The sequence below is a fragment of the Vulpes lagopus genome, chromosome 4, assembly GCF_018345385.1.
Source record: "Vulpes lagopus strain Blue_001 chromosome 4, ASM1834538v1, whole genome shotgun sequence".
NCBI classification, from domain to species: Eukaryota; Metazoa; Chordata; class Mammalia; order Carnivora; family Canidae; genus Vulpes; species Vulpes lagopus.
The window spans coordinates 37,815,171-37,831,187 of NC_054827.1; the positions used below are offsets into that span (position 1 = coordinate 37,815,171).

Here is a 16,017-nt window from a genome sequence, read left to right on the forward strand (position 1 = left end):
GCCCTATAAACTAATTTGATATGTCAAAAGATACTGTTTCAAAGCTTAAGATATGTACTATCAAATTGCCCTCCAAAGAGGGAAGAATAATATAGTTTATCACCAACAGAGTCCAACTCTGTACACTGAGGTCCTTTTAATAATTTATCTATTTCTTGTCTCCCTAACAGATATGATCAATGGTGGCTAGCTACATTATTATGTGTTCATAGGTTCTTAATATATGCTACTTTAATGATAATAAAGAATCCAACAGGAAATAGCGAATCAATGCTTTCTTTCCTTGTCTCTTCTCTTAGATGGAGTCCATTGTCTCACTTGTGCAATGATGCTTCTTAACACAGATCTCCATGGCCATGTAAGTATAGGTGTGTGAAGCTGTCTTAGAGAAAGTGAAATATCTTGGGCTTATCTTTGCTTTTGCATTCACATGTGCTTATTCTCTGCCTCCCTACTCTCATTCTCTACGTGGCAGGTAGGTAAATGTAAATCCTTGGAAAAATAAATAACTTTATGAGCATAATTCACTTAAAAGTGAATATATTGTCTACATGTGTGGAATTGTCTTATCTGTAGTATGTTCTGTATCTTCTTTCTCCAGTAGATGGCAGAGACAGAGCATTTGCTTTTTTGTTTCATTTTTTTGGTTAGCTATTTGGGTTAATATTTGATGGAAAGGGGATATAAGTTAGATCTGAAAATGTTAACTGTATTTTTACTAAATACAGTAGCTAGCCAGTCTTAGGATCAGCCTTTTCTACACTTCTCAGTTCACATTGGCCTTTTACTAGTTGAAATATCAAAATAATCTAATTACTGTCTCATCTTCTATTTAAGATATAGAGTGAAATTTAATTTATAATTATATATAAATTTTTACCTATCATAGATGTGAAGTTTTAGCATTCACTTAAACTTTATATTAGAGAAAATGAAAGTGTTTTTGTTTAATATAGGCCAATATGTACTTAGCACAAAAATTATTTCATTAGTCCCAGGTCCATTTATTTTGAAGAGAAAACCATGTGTCTTATAATTAAAGAATCTAGATCATTCCTTGATTTGCTATACAATGTATTTTGCAATTTAAAAAAATCACATTAAAAGAACTAAAACTTTAGGTATCCATCCAAATTTGATCTCATATTCCAAAAGGCCATATAATTTCCTTAGGAAAGGCAAAATGGAGCTGTATGGGGCCATTGAGATGGTTTGAAGGGAAAATAAGTGTTCTATCATCAGAAAAATGAAGAAGAGTAGTGATAGTTAACATTGCCTTCGCAAATCTCACAATACTCAACCAGGAAGTTCCTACTGCAATTTGCATGAGATAAATTTAGAATAACCTATTGATTCAGAGATACGTGTCCAGAGGTGATACAGAATAAAATTAGTAGATACTTTCGAAGGACATTTTGGGGTAATGGCATCGTAATACATCTTGGGGAAATGAAAGTACTAGGATTCCCATAATGTGAGCCTTGACATGAGAATCAGAACCTAAACTCATCCAGCTTGTAACGGGGATGACCGGTCAGTAGACAGTCCTGACCACTGTTTTTCTCTCCTTTCTTCTCTGTCTTATGGTGACAGTTACAATCCTGTCCCCATTCTTTTCCTCCCACATAATTTCTCAACCTAACTTTCAGCTGAAAGAGACAATTTTGAATACTCTTGTCCACATATAACTTTGACCCAAGTCAGTGAGTTCCAGCATAGGTATCTTCTTCACATGAGATATTTTGAGGTCTCCTTCGCATACAGTGGTTTTGCAGTTAGTGTCTGTTGACTGAGAAAATGCGTAATTACCAAAAAAAAAAAAAAAAGTCCAGTAATACTCTCAATTCTTATTTAAGAGTTGAGGATCTCATAGAACTTCTGTGGAAGTTGCTAGATGAGAGACTGGTTTCTTTTAAAACCTGAATTGCTTTGTGGAAAGCTAATATTGCTTTAATAATACTTTCAAATAAACTTGTGTATTATTAATCACAATACTTTGAAGCATAGTAGTAAATAAAGGTGTGAAGTTTGTTTTTTATTCAGATAACTCAGCATGCTTGATATCCAAACTAGCCATGGGCACCCTAGTGTCTATGTCCATAGGTTCAGAACCACAGACCTCGGATTTGCTCTTGCTCTGTCTTCAGACCACTTTTGAATAACTGGAAAGAGATTAAGTGGAGCATCATACTTCTTTTTGGCAACTAGAATGTAAGAGTTTATAGGTAAGAGGCAGTATACAAATGAGCAGTTTAATATTATCCTGATTTATGCCAATCATACATAATTAACACTTGGCTGTAGTGACAGAATTACGTATAAGAGGGAGAATATTATAAGTACAATAGCATCATCATATTTTTAGTGATTATTAGGTCTTTGTTTTTGAAAAATGTGTGCTATATACTTAGGATTATCTGTTGTTTAGGTTTTAAATAGTAGAGGTGCTTTTTAATCCTTAATTACAATGGATGCTGTTAAAAGTTTGCTGAATATATAGTAGTTTCATAAAAACTAACCATATGAAAATGTGTTTCTTTTTCTTCCAACTCTGGATTCACTTAAAAAATAAATTTTCCTTCTAGGTGGTAAGTTTTTATGCATAATTTTGGATGTAGCTTCTCTTGCATCATGATTGCCTGATTTATTGTTACAGTATTTGTTTGACTTAATAGCATGGCCCCTTTGAAGGTGAATCATTCAAAATATAAAGTGAATTATTTCCAGTGTTAGCCACTTTTCACCTCCTTAGGCTGTACTGCCTAGGCCATCATCACCTCTCATTACTTAGTCTAATACTAGAATAATCCTCTTGGGGAGTGAACTAATAAACCATTTTCTTTTTCTTCCTTACCCTTGTGCCATGATAGCAATACAACAGCATGATCTTTCTCAGGAGTACTGAGATAAACTTGTCCTCATGCTTTCAGTGGGGGAGGCATAACTTGGGAATTAGCTTCTTTTGGCTTTTTCTTTTGTGTGTATGAATCCTCCTTGAAAGTTTTATTTACTCTAAGGAATGATGATACATTGAAAATGCACTGGTATGGGCCTTTGTTCGTTCTGTTAACTTTCTTACTAATAAAATGACAAAACGAATACTAATAATATAGCATATCTAATATAATGTTATATGTTGGAATGCCTTTCTGCCTTTCTTTTTAAAATTTATTCTATCATTCAGCAAACACAGTATGTCTACTCTATCCAAGTTCTGTGCCATTTGGGTAAGGATCGGGAATGAATGAGACATTCATGGAAGTCAAATTTCATTTCTGGTAGTGTTGGTTAGGCTGATTTCCATTACTCCTTTTAACTGAAGAATGATAGCAGGTAAATGAGGTGCTATGGTGGAAAAGTACTGGTGTGCTATTTTAATTATACCTTAGATTATTGAATTTCACTAAGTAGCCTAGGGGGAAAAAAAACAAACTGAAGAAAATGCAATATTTTTGGGAGAAGTTCACTCAGATGTTATAATTTTGTTGGAGCTAAAAAACGATGATTCTCTTTCTTACCTATTTTTAAAAATATGAATGGCACATCATTATTTTAGTAATAGTATTGACTTGGTTTTGTTTGTCTGCATGTGGTTTATTCTCTTAGATGAATTAAGTATTTTATAATTATGGTCACATGGCTAATTTGCTATAAGTAATCTCTTATTTTTAAAATGCCTTCATCTGTGAAATATGTATGTAAATTAAATTTTTGCACATACAGATAAATTTCTATTAAAATAAACTCTAGAGTTTATTTTTCTCTTACTGTACTAGAACTATGTTGTATTGATGTTTAAACTACCAATGTGGAAAGAGCTGAAAATCTGAAAATCTTTTTTCTTTAAAGCCTTGTGTTTTATTGGAAATAGTATGAATAAAAAGATTTTGTCATGTTAGAATAAATTCAAACCTATTTCTTTTCTGGACTAATATTCAAATGTACTTTATTGACTCTAGCTCTCTGGTACTTCTATCATAGTTGAGATTCAACTATCTGCCAGGATTATCACTTGGACCGAAGACAGGTATCAGGGGCAGGACAATAAGCAGGAACTTCTCACCAGGACTGGACCCTGAGGTGGGAGGAGGTTTTAGATATAGACTGAGTTGTAATGAAAAGTGGGATAGATAAGTATAGAATCAGTTGGTCAGTTTCACAACTAGAAGTCAAAAGAGATCTATAAGACAGTGGCTGCCAGGGTCAGACCATGGTCAAAGGCAATAGCCAGGACATTATTTTTAATGTGGCTTAAGATTTTTAGTAGCAATTTTACCTGAAGTATCTTATGTTTTTCAGTAATGGCAGGAGCTAGCCCGCTCTGCAACAGGTGTAAAGGGGTTGGGGGTGTGGTTCTGGAGTGGTGGCTCTATGTGGCTCAGGCAAGGAGCATCCTGTAGATATCTTTGGGATACTCTGAGTGTGTTGAGTATCATCCTCAGTGGTCTGAGTTTAGTGTATGAGGCAGGACCTTACTGTTTTGTTTTTGTTTTGGTGTTCAGTTGTAGGTTGAATAAGGAATAAAACACAATGGGACGCCTGGGTGGCTCAGCGGTTGAGCATCTGCCTTCGGCTCAGGGCATGATCCCAGAGTCCCGGGATCGAGTCCCACGTAGGGCTTCCTGTATGGAGCCTGCTTCTGCCTAGGCCTCTGCCTCTCTCTCTCTCTGTGTCTCTCATGAATAAATAAATAAAATCTTTAAAAAAAGGAATAAAATCCAGTTAGTATACTATACTAGTAGGGGGCCATAAAGGAGTCAAGGAATCAAGTATAGATTTTGTTAATAGAATAGTGTTAAAAATATATATATGTAGTTCAGTTTGACATAGGTCACAGCAGTCCATTATTTTTCAGTCTGTAAACTGCACTGGTAATTGTGTTTTTAATTTCTAGGTTTGCTCTGTAGGATCATAGAGTTTTAAATGGTGGGTAAAATATTTGGTTTATTATCAGAAGTGGAAAATGACTATTATAAGTAGAATTGTTTAATACATTTACTTTTCATGTATGTTGTTTTGCCTTTCTACTCACAAAAGCATCACAAACCTTTGTGAGGTTGATAAGTAGGTTTAATATCCTTAGGAAAGCTCTGCTGTGATTATCGTTATTTTAACTGGAAGCTACCTTGAGTACCTTTTGCCTACTGCCCTCCCTCCTGTATAGCTTTCTTCTCTATGGGCTCCTCTCCTGTCTATGCTGTCCCATATCCTTGATATCCTTGATGCCCTCTGCCAGGAAAGCCATCCCTGGCATTCATTAATTTTCCTAAGTTTTACCCTACTGTAGATTCTAGCCTTGTTCTTAATTTCCATTCACCCAGCACAACTCCCATCCCTTGGGAATCCTCTTTTCCATGTCCTTGATACCAAATCTTTCTTTTCACCTCTTTGAGAGCTTCCCAGCCACCGTGACTTCCAGAAGGCTCTCATTCCTGGGGCTTCTCAGTGATATTGGTAGTTCACAGAAGCATCAGGTCTGGACCAGAATTGCCAAAGGTTTCTGGTGGGGTGTTGGGTTCAGTTTTACTGTTACTGTTTCTCTGGGTAGAATGAGCATTTTGGGGATTGCCTGACAACTTTAACCATCAGCTGTGGAAATGTTATACAGAAAAATGTCTTGATTTCAGATTTTTAAATTTTTTAAAAGATTTTATTTATTTATTAGAGATGGAATGAGAGAGAGAGAGCAAGAGAGAGCACAAATGGTGGGGAAGGGCCGAGGTAGGGACAGAAGCAGGCTTCTGGCTGAGCAGAGCAGGGAGCCGGACATGGGGCTCAATCCTAGGCCCCTGAGATCATGACCTGAGCTGAAGGCAGGCATTTTTAACTGACTGAGCCACCCAGGCACCCCTCAGATTTTTCAATTTTAAAATGACCTTTAAGATACTGTCACAGGGATCCCTGGGGAGCTCAGTGGTTTAGTGCCTGCATTTGGCCCAGGGCGTGATCCTAGAGTCCCCGGATCTAGTCCCACATCAGGCTCCCTGCATGGAGCCTGCTTCTCCCTCTGCCTGTGTCTCTGCCTCTCTCTCTCTCTCTTAATCTCTCTCTCTCTCTGTGTCTCATGAATAAATAAATAAAATCTTAAAAAAAAAGATCCTGTCACATATGACTATGTGAATTTTCATAGGAATGCTTGCTTACTTAATCATGTCACAGTTAACCATTTACTGGTGCATTTTCTTCTGTGACTGCTCAAAATGAAAGCCTCCTTTCCTTTTTCTCTTTCCTCCTTTCCTTTTCCTTTTTTTCCCATTTCTTTCTCTTTAGTCACCTCATACCTCTTCTTTCATTCTTCACTTTTTTTTTTTATAGTCCTGCTTTTTTAAGAATAGGTTCATACATGGAAAATACAACTCAGATATCAGTTGGGTCAGTGGGCTCATTTAGGGACCTCAGGTAGTATAGTTTATACATTATTCAGTTGCTGCATTCCTTCTTACTATTATGAATTTTTACATTTGCACAGTCATTAGTAGAAAATGATTAAAGAAAGTAGATGAAACTCCATATTAGGTGTGTTTTTGCTCTTTCTTCCTGTGAAGTGAGGAAGGTGATTGAAACCTCTCACCTCTAATTCCATTATTTAAGTTAATATTTGTCCTAAAGTACAAGTTTAGTCTTTGTAATATGATAATGAGGTCAGTATCTTTTCCTTTATCTTCTCAAATTTCAGAGGAAACACTTTCTATGAAGTTGTGATAGAATCTGCTACTACAGTACTTCTCAAACTTGATAGTATCACATTCCCTTTATACTCTTAATTCTTTTTGAGGGCTCCAAAGAACCTTTGTTTATATCCATTAATATGTACTATGTTAGAAACTAAAATGGATAATATTTTAAAATATTTATTAAGTTATTTTAAAGTAGCATTAATTAATCCATTAATTGAATAACATACTATTTTAAAATGAGTGCATTTCATATTTTAGTTTATTTTTAGGTGTACAACATAATGATTCATTATTTATATATATTACAAAATAGTCACCACAATAAGTCCAGTTAACATCTGTCACCATCCATGTTTATAATTTTTTTTCTTAGGATGGGAACTTTTAAGCTACTCTTAATTTTCCAACATTCACCATGTGACTGTAACTACAGTCACCATGAATTACATTATCTCCCAATGTGGTATTTATTTTATAACTGGAAGATTGTACCCTTTTTAAAAATTGAAGTATAAAAAAAAATTGAAGTATAGTTGATATACATTGTTAGGTTCTGGTATACAACATAGTGATTTGACAGATCTCTATGTTATGCTGTGCTCACAGCTGTAACTACCATCTGTTACCATACAATGCTATTACAATACTTTTAACTATTTTCCCTATACTGTACTTTTTGTCCTGTGACTTACTCACTGCATAACTAGAAGCCTGTGTCTCCCAGTCCCCTTCACCTATTTTGCCCAACTCCCCATCCTCCCCCCCTCTGGCAGCCCATCAGTTTGTTCCTCTGTATTTATGAGTCTGTTTCGGTTTTTCTTTCTGTTTTTTTTTTTTTTACTTTACAAACACTTATTTTTTCAAGTTTTTTTTAAAAGATTTTATTTATTTATTCATGAGAGACACAGAAAGAGAGAGAGAGAAAGAGAGAGAGAGAGAGAGAGGTAGAGACCCAGGAAGAGGGAGAAGCAGACTCCATGCAGGGAGCCTGACATGGGACTCGATCCCTGGTCTCCAGGATCAGGCCCTGGGCTGAAGGCGGCGCTAAACCACTGAGCCACCCCGGCTGCCCTTTTTTCAAGTTTTTATTTAAATTTTAGTTGGTTAACATACAGCATAATATTAGTATCAGATGTGCAATTTAGTGATTCAGTACTTACAAAGAACACTCAGTACTCATCACAAGTGTACTCTTTAATCCCCATCACCTATTTGTTCATTTGTTTGTTTTCAGATTCCACATATAAGTGAAATCATATGAGAATAATTCTTTTTTATGAATAATAATTATACTTAGAAAAACAAAAAAATCAATGAAAAGAATAGGATTGAAAATTTTTTGCAAAACTCTTTCATATTTCGCTTAATAGAAGACAGCTAAACTCTCTGCTGCTGTTATTTATTTAGTTGCAGGATGTCACAAGTAATGTAGCTTCTAGAAAACTCCACTATAAGTTGTGAGAGAGAGTGACAAAAATGTTCTGAATATTATTTTAACAGTAGGTTAGACCTCATGAACACTCGGAACAGGATCCCTGAGTCATACTTTGAGAAGCACTGTGTTACAGTATTATTATCAGTTGCCATATTTTTTTTCTTTATACCACTTCTAGTTCTTTTGTCAATGGTAGTTTATTACACAAGACGCAGGAAAAGTCCAAGTAATAGTTCAGATATCCCTAAAAGTTGAACTTCTAAAACTTACATTAGCTCTGTGATGGGGGTTTATGGTAGAGTACATTGAATATCACAGTCATAGCTACTTGGTTGGAAATTTACAAAGGATCCTGCTTTGAAAAAAAAAAAGGATCCTGCTTTGCCTGCTAATCAAAATATAAAAAAAATAGACACCTGAGGTGGCATAATATGATTAAATATATTTGTTAGAGAAGAGTACGGAACAAAAACAAAATAGGATCTTATAGCAGAGCTACGGAACTAAAGTAATTACCGAGTTCATAGTATGGTTTTTTTTGTTTCGTTTTTACCATTTATTGTAACATGTTGGAGAGGGTGGGGTTGTCATGTGGGAAGGTATGCCTGCTGTGTTTTTAGTATCCCAGGATTTATGGGGCCAGATTTTATGAATGTATCATGAAGGCTTTTAATTTCTCTGAAAGCATGTTTCCCACAATGCTTCCAGACTCTACATTATTAAAAAAAATAATTTTAGGGTTATTTTGCCTAATTCTGCAACCTGTAGGTCAGAGTATATATATTGCGTTCTGTTTTTCTGGGTATTCACAGGAATACCTGGCTTTGCTAGCAGCTCTCTCTTGTGACTGAGTTTGGGTTAGGTCTTGACTGGAGCTTTAAGAAGGCTTCAGACGAGATCTGGCGCATTCAGGGTAGTATGGCCGTAAATGGGTAGGAAATATCAGAAAGGGAGACAGAACATAAAGACTCCTAACTCTGGGAAACGAACTAGGGGTGGTGGAAGGGGAGGCGGGCGGGGGGTGGGGGTGAATGGGTGACGGGCACTGGGGGACACTTGACGGGATGAGCACTGGGTGTTATTCTGTATGTTGGCAAATTGAACACCAAAAAAAATTTATTATTAAAAAAATAAAAAATAAATAAAGAAGGCTTCATACCTCCGGTTGTCAGGGAAGGCATGCTCAAAGCAAAGACCTGGTCACTCTTGTGCAGAATTTTGGCCAGCAGCTTGAATGGTTTGTAGGTGAGCCTAAAGAAGGAATGTCTTCATCTTAACTTTGCCCCTTTGCTCTCATTGTTACCACTAAAGTTGGGAGCTATCAGCTGATTAGGAAAAACATGCCATAATTTTAATGGTAAGGCACAGAATACATCAGGATGCCTGGATGCATGCTTGCTCATGGTGTCCTCAATACAAATGCCACTTCCTTCCAGTTTTCTTTTTTTTATTTAAAGATTTTATTTATTTATTCATGAGAGACACACAGAGAGAGGCAGAGACATAGGCAGAGGGAGAAGCTGGCTCTTTGTGGGGAGCCCGATGCGGGACTTGATCCCAGGACCCCAGGATCATGACCTGAGCCCAAGGCAGATGCTCAACTGCTGAGCCATCCAGGTGTCCCTTTCCAGTTTTCTTTTAGATCAGGGGTCAGAAGGGTACCTAGCTGGCTCAGTTGGTGGAGCATGTGGGTATAGAAATGACTTAAAATTAAAATCTCAAAATAAAAAAAAAAATCAGGAGTCAGCAAAGTATGAACCATAGGCAAAATCCAGCTAACAGTCTATTTTTGTAAGTAAAGTTTTATGGAACACAATCACATCCATTTCTTTACATCTTCACACTAAAATGACAGTGTTGAGTAGTTGTAACAAGGACCTCATGGGCTGTGAAGCCTAAAATATTTCCTATCTGGTTCTTTCCACAAATTTACAGAACTTTTCTCTTCTACATCCTCTATCCTTAGTCCTTGAAACCTTCTCTGTCTCCCAACTAGTAATGTTGAGGATGATCCTTTTACTTGCACTCTGAATGAGAACATGTTAAAAACATCTGAGTTCAATTTTTCAGAAATGATACATTTATCAAAGAATTTCTCTCTAAAAGGGATTTAATGTATCTTTAAAAGAAAACAAATGGAATAAACAGCTTTTTATTTTGTATTATAGAGAACTTATTTGAAAATAGCAATATAGGGGCACCTGGGTGGCTCAGCAGTTGAGCATCTGCCTTCAGCTTAGGGCATGATCCTGGGGTCCTGGGATCCAGTCCCACATCGGGCTCCCTGCAGGGAGCTTGCTTCTCCCTCTGCCCATGTCTCTGCCTCTCTCTCTGTGTCTCTCACAATCAATAAGTAAAATATTTTTTTAAAAAAATAGCAATATAATCATTTTGGAGAAAAGCCTTAAATTTTTCTGGGGTATATGAACCTCCAGCCCTGGGTTTTTCTTCTTTTTGCTTAATATTTTCTCTCATTAAGGATGCTGCCTTAATTGGCAAATATTAAAATTTTGGGCCTGCCTTATTTTGGGACTTTAAATAAAATTCTTACTTTTTGTTGGTTTTCCATTCTGTATGTTAAATTTTAGGTTTGATTAAAGATGCCTCTTGGTTTTAAAGTTAATTATCTAGAGATTCATGTTCATTGAACATCTCAGATTATATTGGAAATGTTGCGTTGACTTCAATAACAATTTCTGTGGCTCTCAGTGTATCAGGAGGCTTTTTCACATCTCTTTGCTTTATTCGTTTAATGGAAAGGAATCCAGAATATAAAAAGTTACTACAAAATTACTGCCTTGGCATGTAATTGGCCAGCATTTGTTTCAGAGCAAGCCTACTTTTTTCCAAAGTTATTAATCAATTTGGGAAGAAAATAGAACCATGTCATTGTGTGAGTTTCTCTGTGATAGCTATATATGATTGAGATACAAAATCAGTGATTACAGATAGCTTTATTCAGTGGACAGTATTTGAATAACAGTATTTCAAAATAATTGATACAATTTGCTATAACAAGAAGGAAAAATCCAGGTATCATGTGAAGGAGTATTTCTCGACAAAGAAATGAAGACAAAGACTTTACTTCATTTTACTTTTAATCCATGATAAAAATGGTATAAAGGGCAGCCCCAGTGGCGCAGCAGTTTAGCGCCGCCTGCAGCCCGGGGTGTGATCCTGGGGATCCGGGATCGAGTCCCACGTCGGGCTCCCTGCATGGAGCCTGTTTATCCCTCTGCCTGCGTCTCTGCCTCTCGTTCTCTCTGAATAAATACATAAATCTTAAAAAAAAAAAAAAAGAATATTAAAAAAATAAAAATAAATACAATTTAAAAAATGGTATAAAAACTCAGGGAGCGTTTAAACATAGATGTTAGTAAGGCACAAATGGACTAATGAGAACGTTTGCCTTTCCTCCTAGGCCTTGCCTAGAAATAACAGGGAGTCAGAGGAGGAGAATAAGTAGCAGATATAAATAGCCTCAACTAATGAAATATTCAGTAAGTTGTTGGGCATCTTGGACTAATAGAAAGCCATTTATCTTGGTTATTTTCTTGCATTAGTCAGACAAATTGAGGCACCTGGTGTTGGGTTGATTATACAAATTCTTCCTTACTATGGAGCACCCAGAATGTATGAATTGTTTTTGTTGGTTTGAATTCACATATCCATTTTCCCTCTAATTGCTCTTTTCCTAATTGTTATTTCAAAATACAGATGAGTCAGAATGGTATCTTTAAACTAAGGTAGTCTGTGAAAGTATACAAAAAGTGAAACGCTTAAGTAAGTAATAAAATAAATCTGACTTTAGAACGCAGTATGATTTTATAAACCAAAATAACGCCAGAGACTTTGCCATTGTTTTTAAATGTTATAAAACATAACAATTGTTAATTAAACAATGAAAGTTTTATTTATACCATATAATAGAAATTTATGGTGCCCTAAAGAAGCTTTTTTGACTTAGTGATCTTTAAACGTATTCTCATGAATCTTTCAAAAGAATTTTGAACAAAAAATAGTATCCTTCCATTTTAAAGATGTCCTCTAAATTTTTTTTGTTATAAGCTTAAATAATTAAAAAACAATTTTTGATGTGGAGAGTATTGACATTAACAAATATTGTTTTGGGCGGCCCTGGTGGTCCAGCGGTTTAGCGCCGCCTGCAGCCCAGGGCGTGATCCTGGAGACCTGGGATCGAGTCCCACGTTGGGCTCCCTGCATGGAGCCTGCTTCTCCCTCTGCCTGTGTCTCTGCCTCTCTCTCTCTCTCTCTCTCTCTCATTAATAAATAAATAAAATCTTAAAAAAAATAGTGTTTTGTTAGAGTCTTAAGGTTATACTGAGGGAATAGTACTTCCAAATGACAGCAAGTACTTCTGAGTATCTGTTCCTTCAAAGAACAATGAGAAGACTTGCAAAAATTGGTCAAAAATCAATGTTCTCAGAACTTTGGAGATTAACAAAGGCTTACAAACAATCCAAAGAATGTTTATTGAAGAAAACAAAAAACAACTGAATATCCATAAGAACAGTAAAATTTGTGGTGTTTTCACTTGCAAGATTATCATTCCCCTCTCCCCAGCTCCACAGTAGTCTTGAAAACCAGTAGTCTCTGACAGTCAGTAAAAAGTATCTGTAAAAACCAGAAGTTTAGCATTCACTGGAATGGGCAGTTAGGAGCTCCCTCAAAAGCCCCATTCCCAGGGAATTGTCATTATTTGAATTGTCTGGAAGCTCCCTGGAAAATCCTGACTTGCAGAGCTTATTTATCTACTGTCTCCTGGGGCATTGAAGGTGTTTCTTAACACACACAGAACCTGATGCAAAAGCATTTAAGGAAATCTCTATCCAATAATAAGCTGGCTGCTGAGCTCACTGAGACTTCAGAGGTCAACGTTGTTCCTGAACAGCAAAGATTTAGTTCAGGAAAAGCCACTAAAAAAAAGCAATACAGTAACAGCAAACAGGTGGGAAGGGGAAGGAATCTGATTTATAGATTTGCCACATTATTTAAAATCTTTAGTTTTCAACAAATAACTATGAGACTAGCAAAGAAATAAGAAAGTATGGGTCATACACAGTAAAAGAAAAAAGTCCATAGAAACTGTCCTCAAGGAAAGCCAGACTTTGGGATTAAAAATATTCAACTATGTGCTGTCTAAAAGGGACACTTTTTAGATTTAGAAACAAATAGGTTGAAAGTTAAAGAATGAGAAGAGTAGTACCATGTAAACAGTAATGGGCAGGAAGCTGTTTTTATGTTAACATCAACAAAATATACTTTAAGACCAGAATTACTAGAAACAAAGGCATTTTGTAGTGATGAAAAGATTAATGCACCAAGAGGTCTAAGTGTAGGTACTTAGTAAATAGCCCTGTAATAAATGGATAAACAACCGACAAGTGGAAGGTAGATAATACACCCAAAATCAAAGCACCATAATATACAAAGCAAATACTGACAGAACTAAAAGGAGCAATAAGCGGCAGTACTGTAATAGCCTTTAATGCCCACTCTCATGAATGGATAGATCACTTAGAGAATCAATAAGGAAACAATATATTTGAACAATACTATAGACCCAGTGGACCTAGGAGACATCCATCCATCCAACAGCAATAGAATACATATTAAAGTGTACATGTTGCATTATCTAGGATAAATCATGTTAGGCTGCAAAACAAGTCCTAAGAAATAGAAGATTATAAAAATTATATCAAGTACTTTTTCTGACCACAAAGGTCAGAAAATGAGAATAGAAATCAATAAGGGGGGAAAACAGGAAAATTCACAAATATATGGAAATTAAGTCAGTGTATCAAAGAAGAAATCAAAAAGGAAATGAAAAAGTATCTTGAGACAATTAAAAATGGAAATACAACATACTAAAACTTACGGGATGTAGCATAAACAGTTCCAAGAGGAAACTATAGCTACAAAAGGAAACTATAAAACATATATACTAAAACTAAACTAAAAACTATAAAAGCTATAAAAGGAAACTATAGCTAGAAAAAACAAAGATCTCAAACAACCTAATCTTATACCTCAACAAACTAAAAGCCCAATGTTAGCCAAAGAAAAGAAATAATAAAGATAAGATTAGAACTAAATGGAATAGAAAATGGAAAGCAATAGAAAAGATTAAGAAACTGAATTGGTAAAAAAAAAGAAAGAAAGAAAGAAAAAAAAAAAAGAAACTGAATTGCTTCTTTGAAACGATAACGATAACAAAACTGACAAACTTTTAGGTTAGACTAACCAAGAAAAAAGAGAATACATTAAACAGACACTACAGAAATCCAAAGAATTTTGGAAAACTACTAATTAATGATTATACTCCAGTTTATTAGAGTAAATGGATAAATTTCTAGAAACACACAGCCCATCAAGATTGTTTGAAACAGAAGACCTGAACAGACCCATTGTGAGTAAGGAGAGTGATTCTGTATTAGAAACAAGCCTCACAAGCCAGTACCAGATGATTTTGCTGATGAATTCAAACATTTAAAGAAGGATTAATGCCAGTCCTTATCAAATTCTTCCAAAAAATTCAAGAAGAGGAGAGGACCCTTCCAAACCATTTATAAGAACAGCATTACCCTGTTACAAGCAGCAGATAAGGTCACCATTAGAAAAGATAATTACAGGCCACTAATGAAGACAGATGCAAAAATTCTTGAAGTACTAGCAAACCACATTTAAAAGCACATTGATAAAGAACATACACTGTGATAAAGTGGGATTTGTTCCCAAGAAGCAAGGATATTTCAACATACACAGATCAATAAATATGATATATTACATTAATGAAATGAAATAAGTTATATGATCATCCTAATAGTTGCAAAAAAAGTATTTAGCAAAACTTAATGAATATCTTTTGATGATAAAAACTCTCAATACATTGGATATGGAAGTGTACATCAACAAAGACCATACCACTGCTAACATTGTACTCCATGGTGAAATGTTGAAAGTTTTTCATCTAAGAATGAGGCAAGGGTTTCCATTCTCACTATATCTATTCAACTTAGTAATGCAAATCCTAGCCATAGCAATCAAGGAAAAGAAAAGAATCCAAATTGGAAAGAAGTAAAATCATCTGTTTGCAAGTGATATGATCTTAAATATAGAAAACTAAAGACTACACACAGATAAATGATAGAACTAATAAAGGAATTCAGTAAACATTGAAGATAAAAAGTCAATATACAAAAGTCTTTTGGGTTTCTATAACTAATGACAGAGTATCTGAAAAAGAAAACAATCTCAGTCACAATATTATCAAAAACAATGAAATACCTAGGAATAAAAGGTGGTGAAAGATCTGTACACTCAAAACTAGAAGACACTAAGGAAAGAAATTGAAGACACAAATAGACGTCCCATTCATGATTGGAATAATTAATATTGTTAAAATGTCCATAGTACTCAAAGTCATCTATAGATTCAATGCAAGCTCTATCAAAATTTCAATGGCAATTTTTACAATAAAGGAAAAACAGCCCTAAAATTTGTATAGTATCACAAAAAAACCCCAAAGAGCCAAAGCAGTATCGAGGAAGAACAAAGCCAGATATATCACATTTCTGGATTTCAAACTATACTACAAATTTACAGTAATTAAAACAGTATGGAAGTGGCATAGAATAGACACACAGACCAATGGAACAGATTTGAGAGCCCAGAAATGAATTCCACATACACAATCAGTGTATGTGTTGATTTTATATATATGTATGTATATATATATATATATATACGCACACATATAATTATATATAATGATTATGTATTATGTTATATGTATACATTATATGTATATAAACATTTGTTTTTGTTTATTTTTTAAGATTTTATTTATTCATGAGAAACAGAGAGAGAGGCAGAGACACAGAG

The 16,017-nt window shown here is 35.2% G+C and overlaps 1 protein-coding gene across 1 annotated transcript in view; it reads left to right on the forward strand.

Moving 5' to 3' along the window:
• Nucleotides 1-16,017, forward strand: part of PSD3 (pleckstrin and Sec7 domain containing 3) — a 569,820-nt gene that overhangs the window by 252,840 nt on the left and 300,963 nt on the right. The window contains exon 8 of the mRNA XM_041753212.1: nucleotides 300-358. Within this exon, the coding sequence (XP_041609146.1) occupies nucleotides 300-358 (59 nt within the window). The remainder of the gene's footprint in view (nucleotides 1-299; nucleotides 359-16,017) is intronic.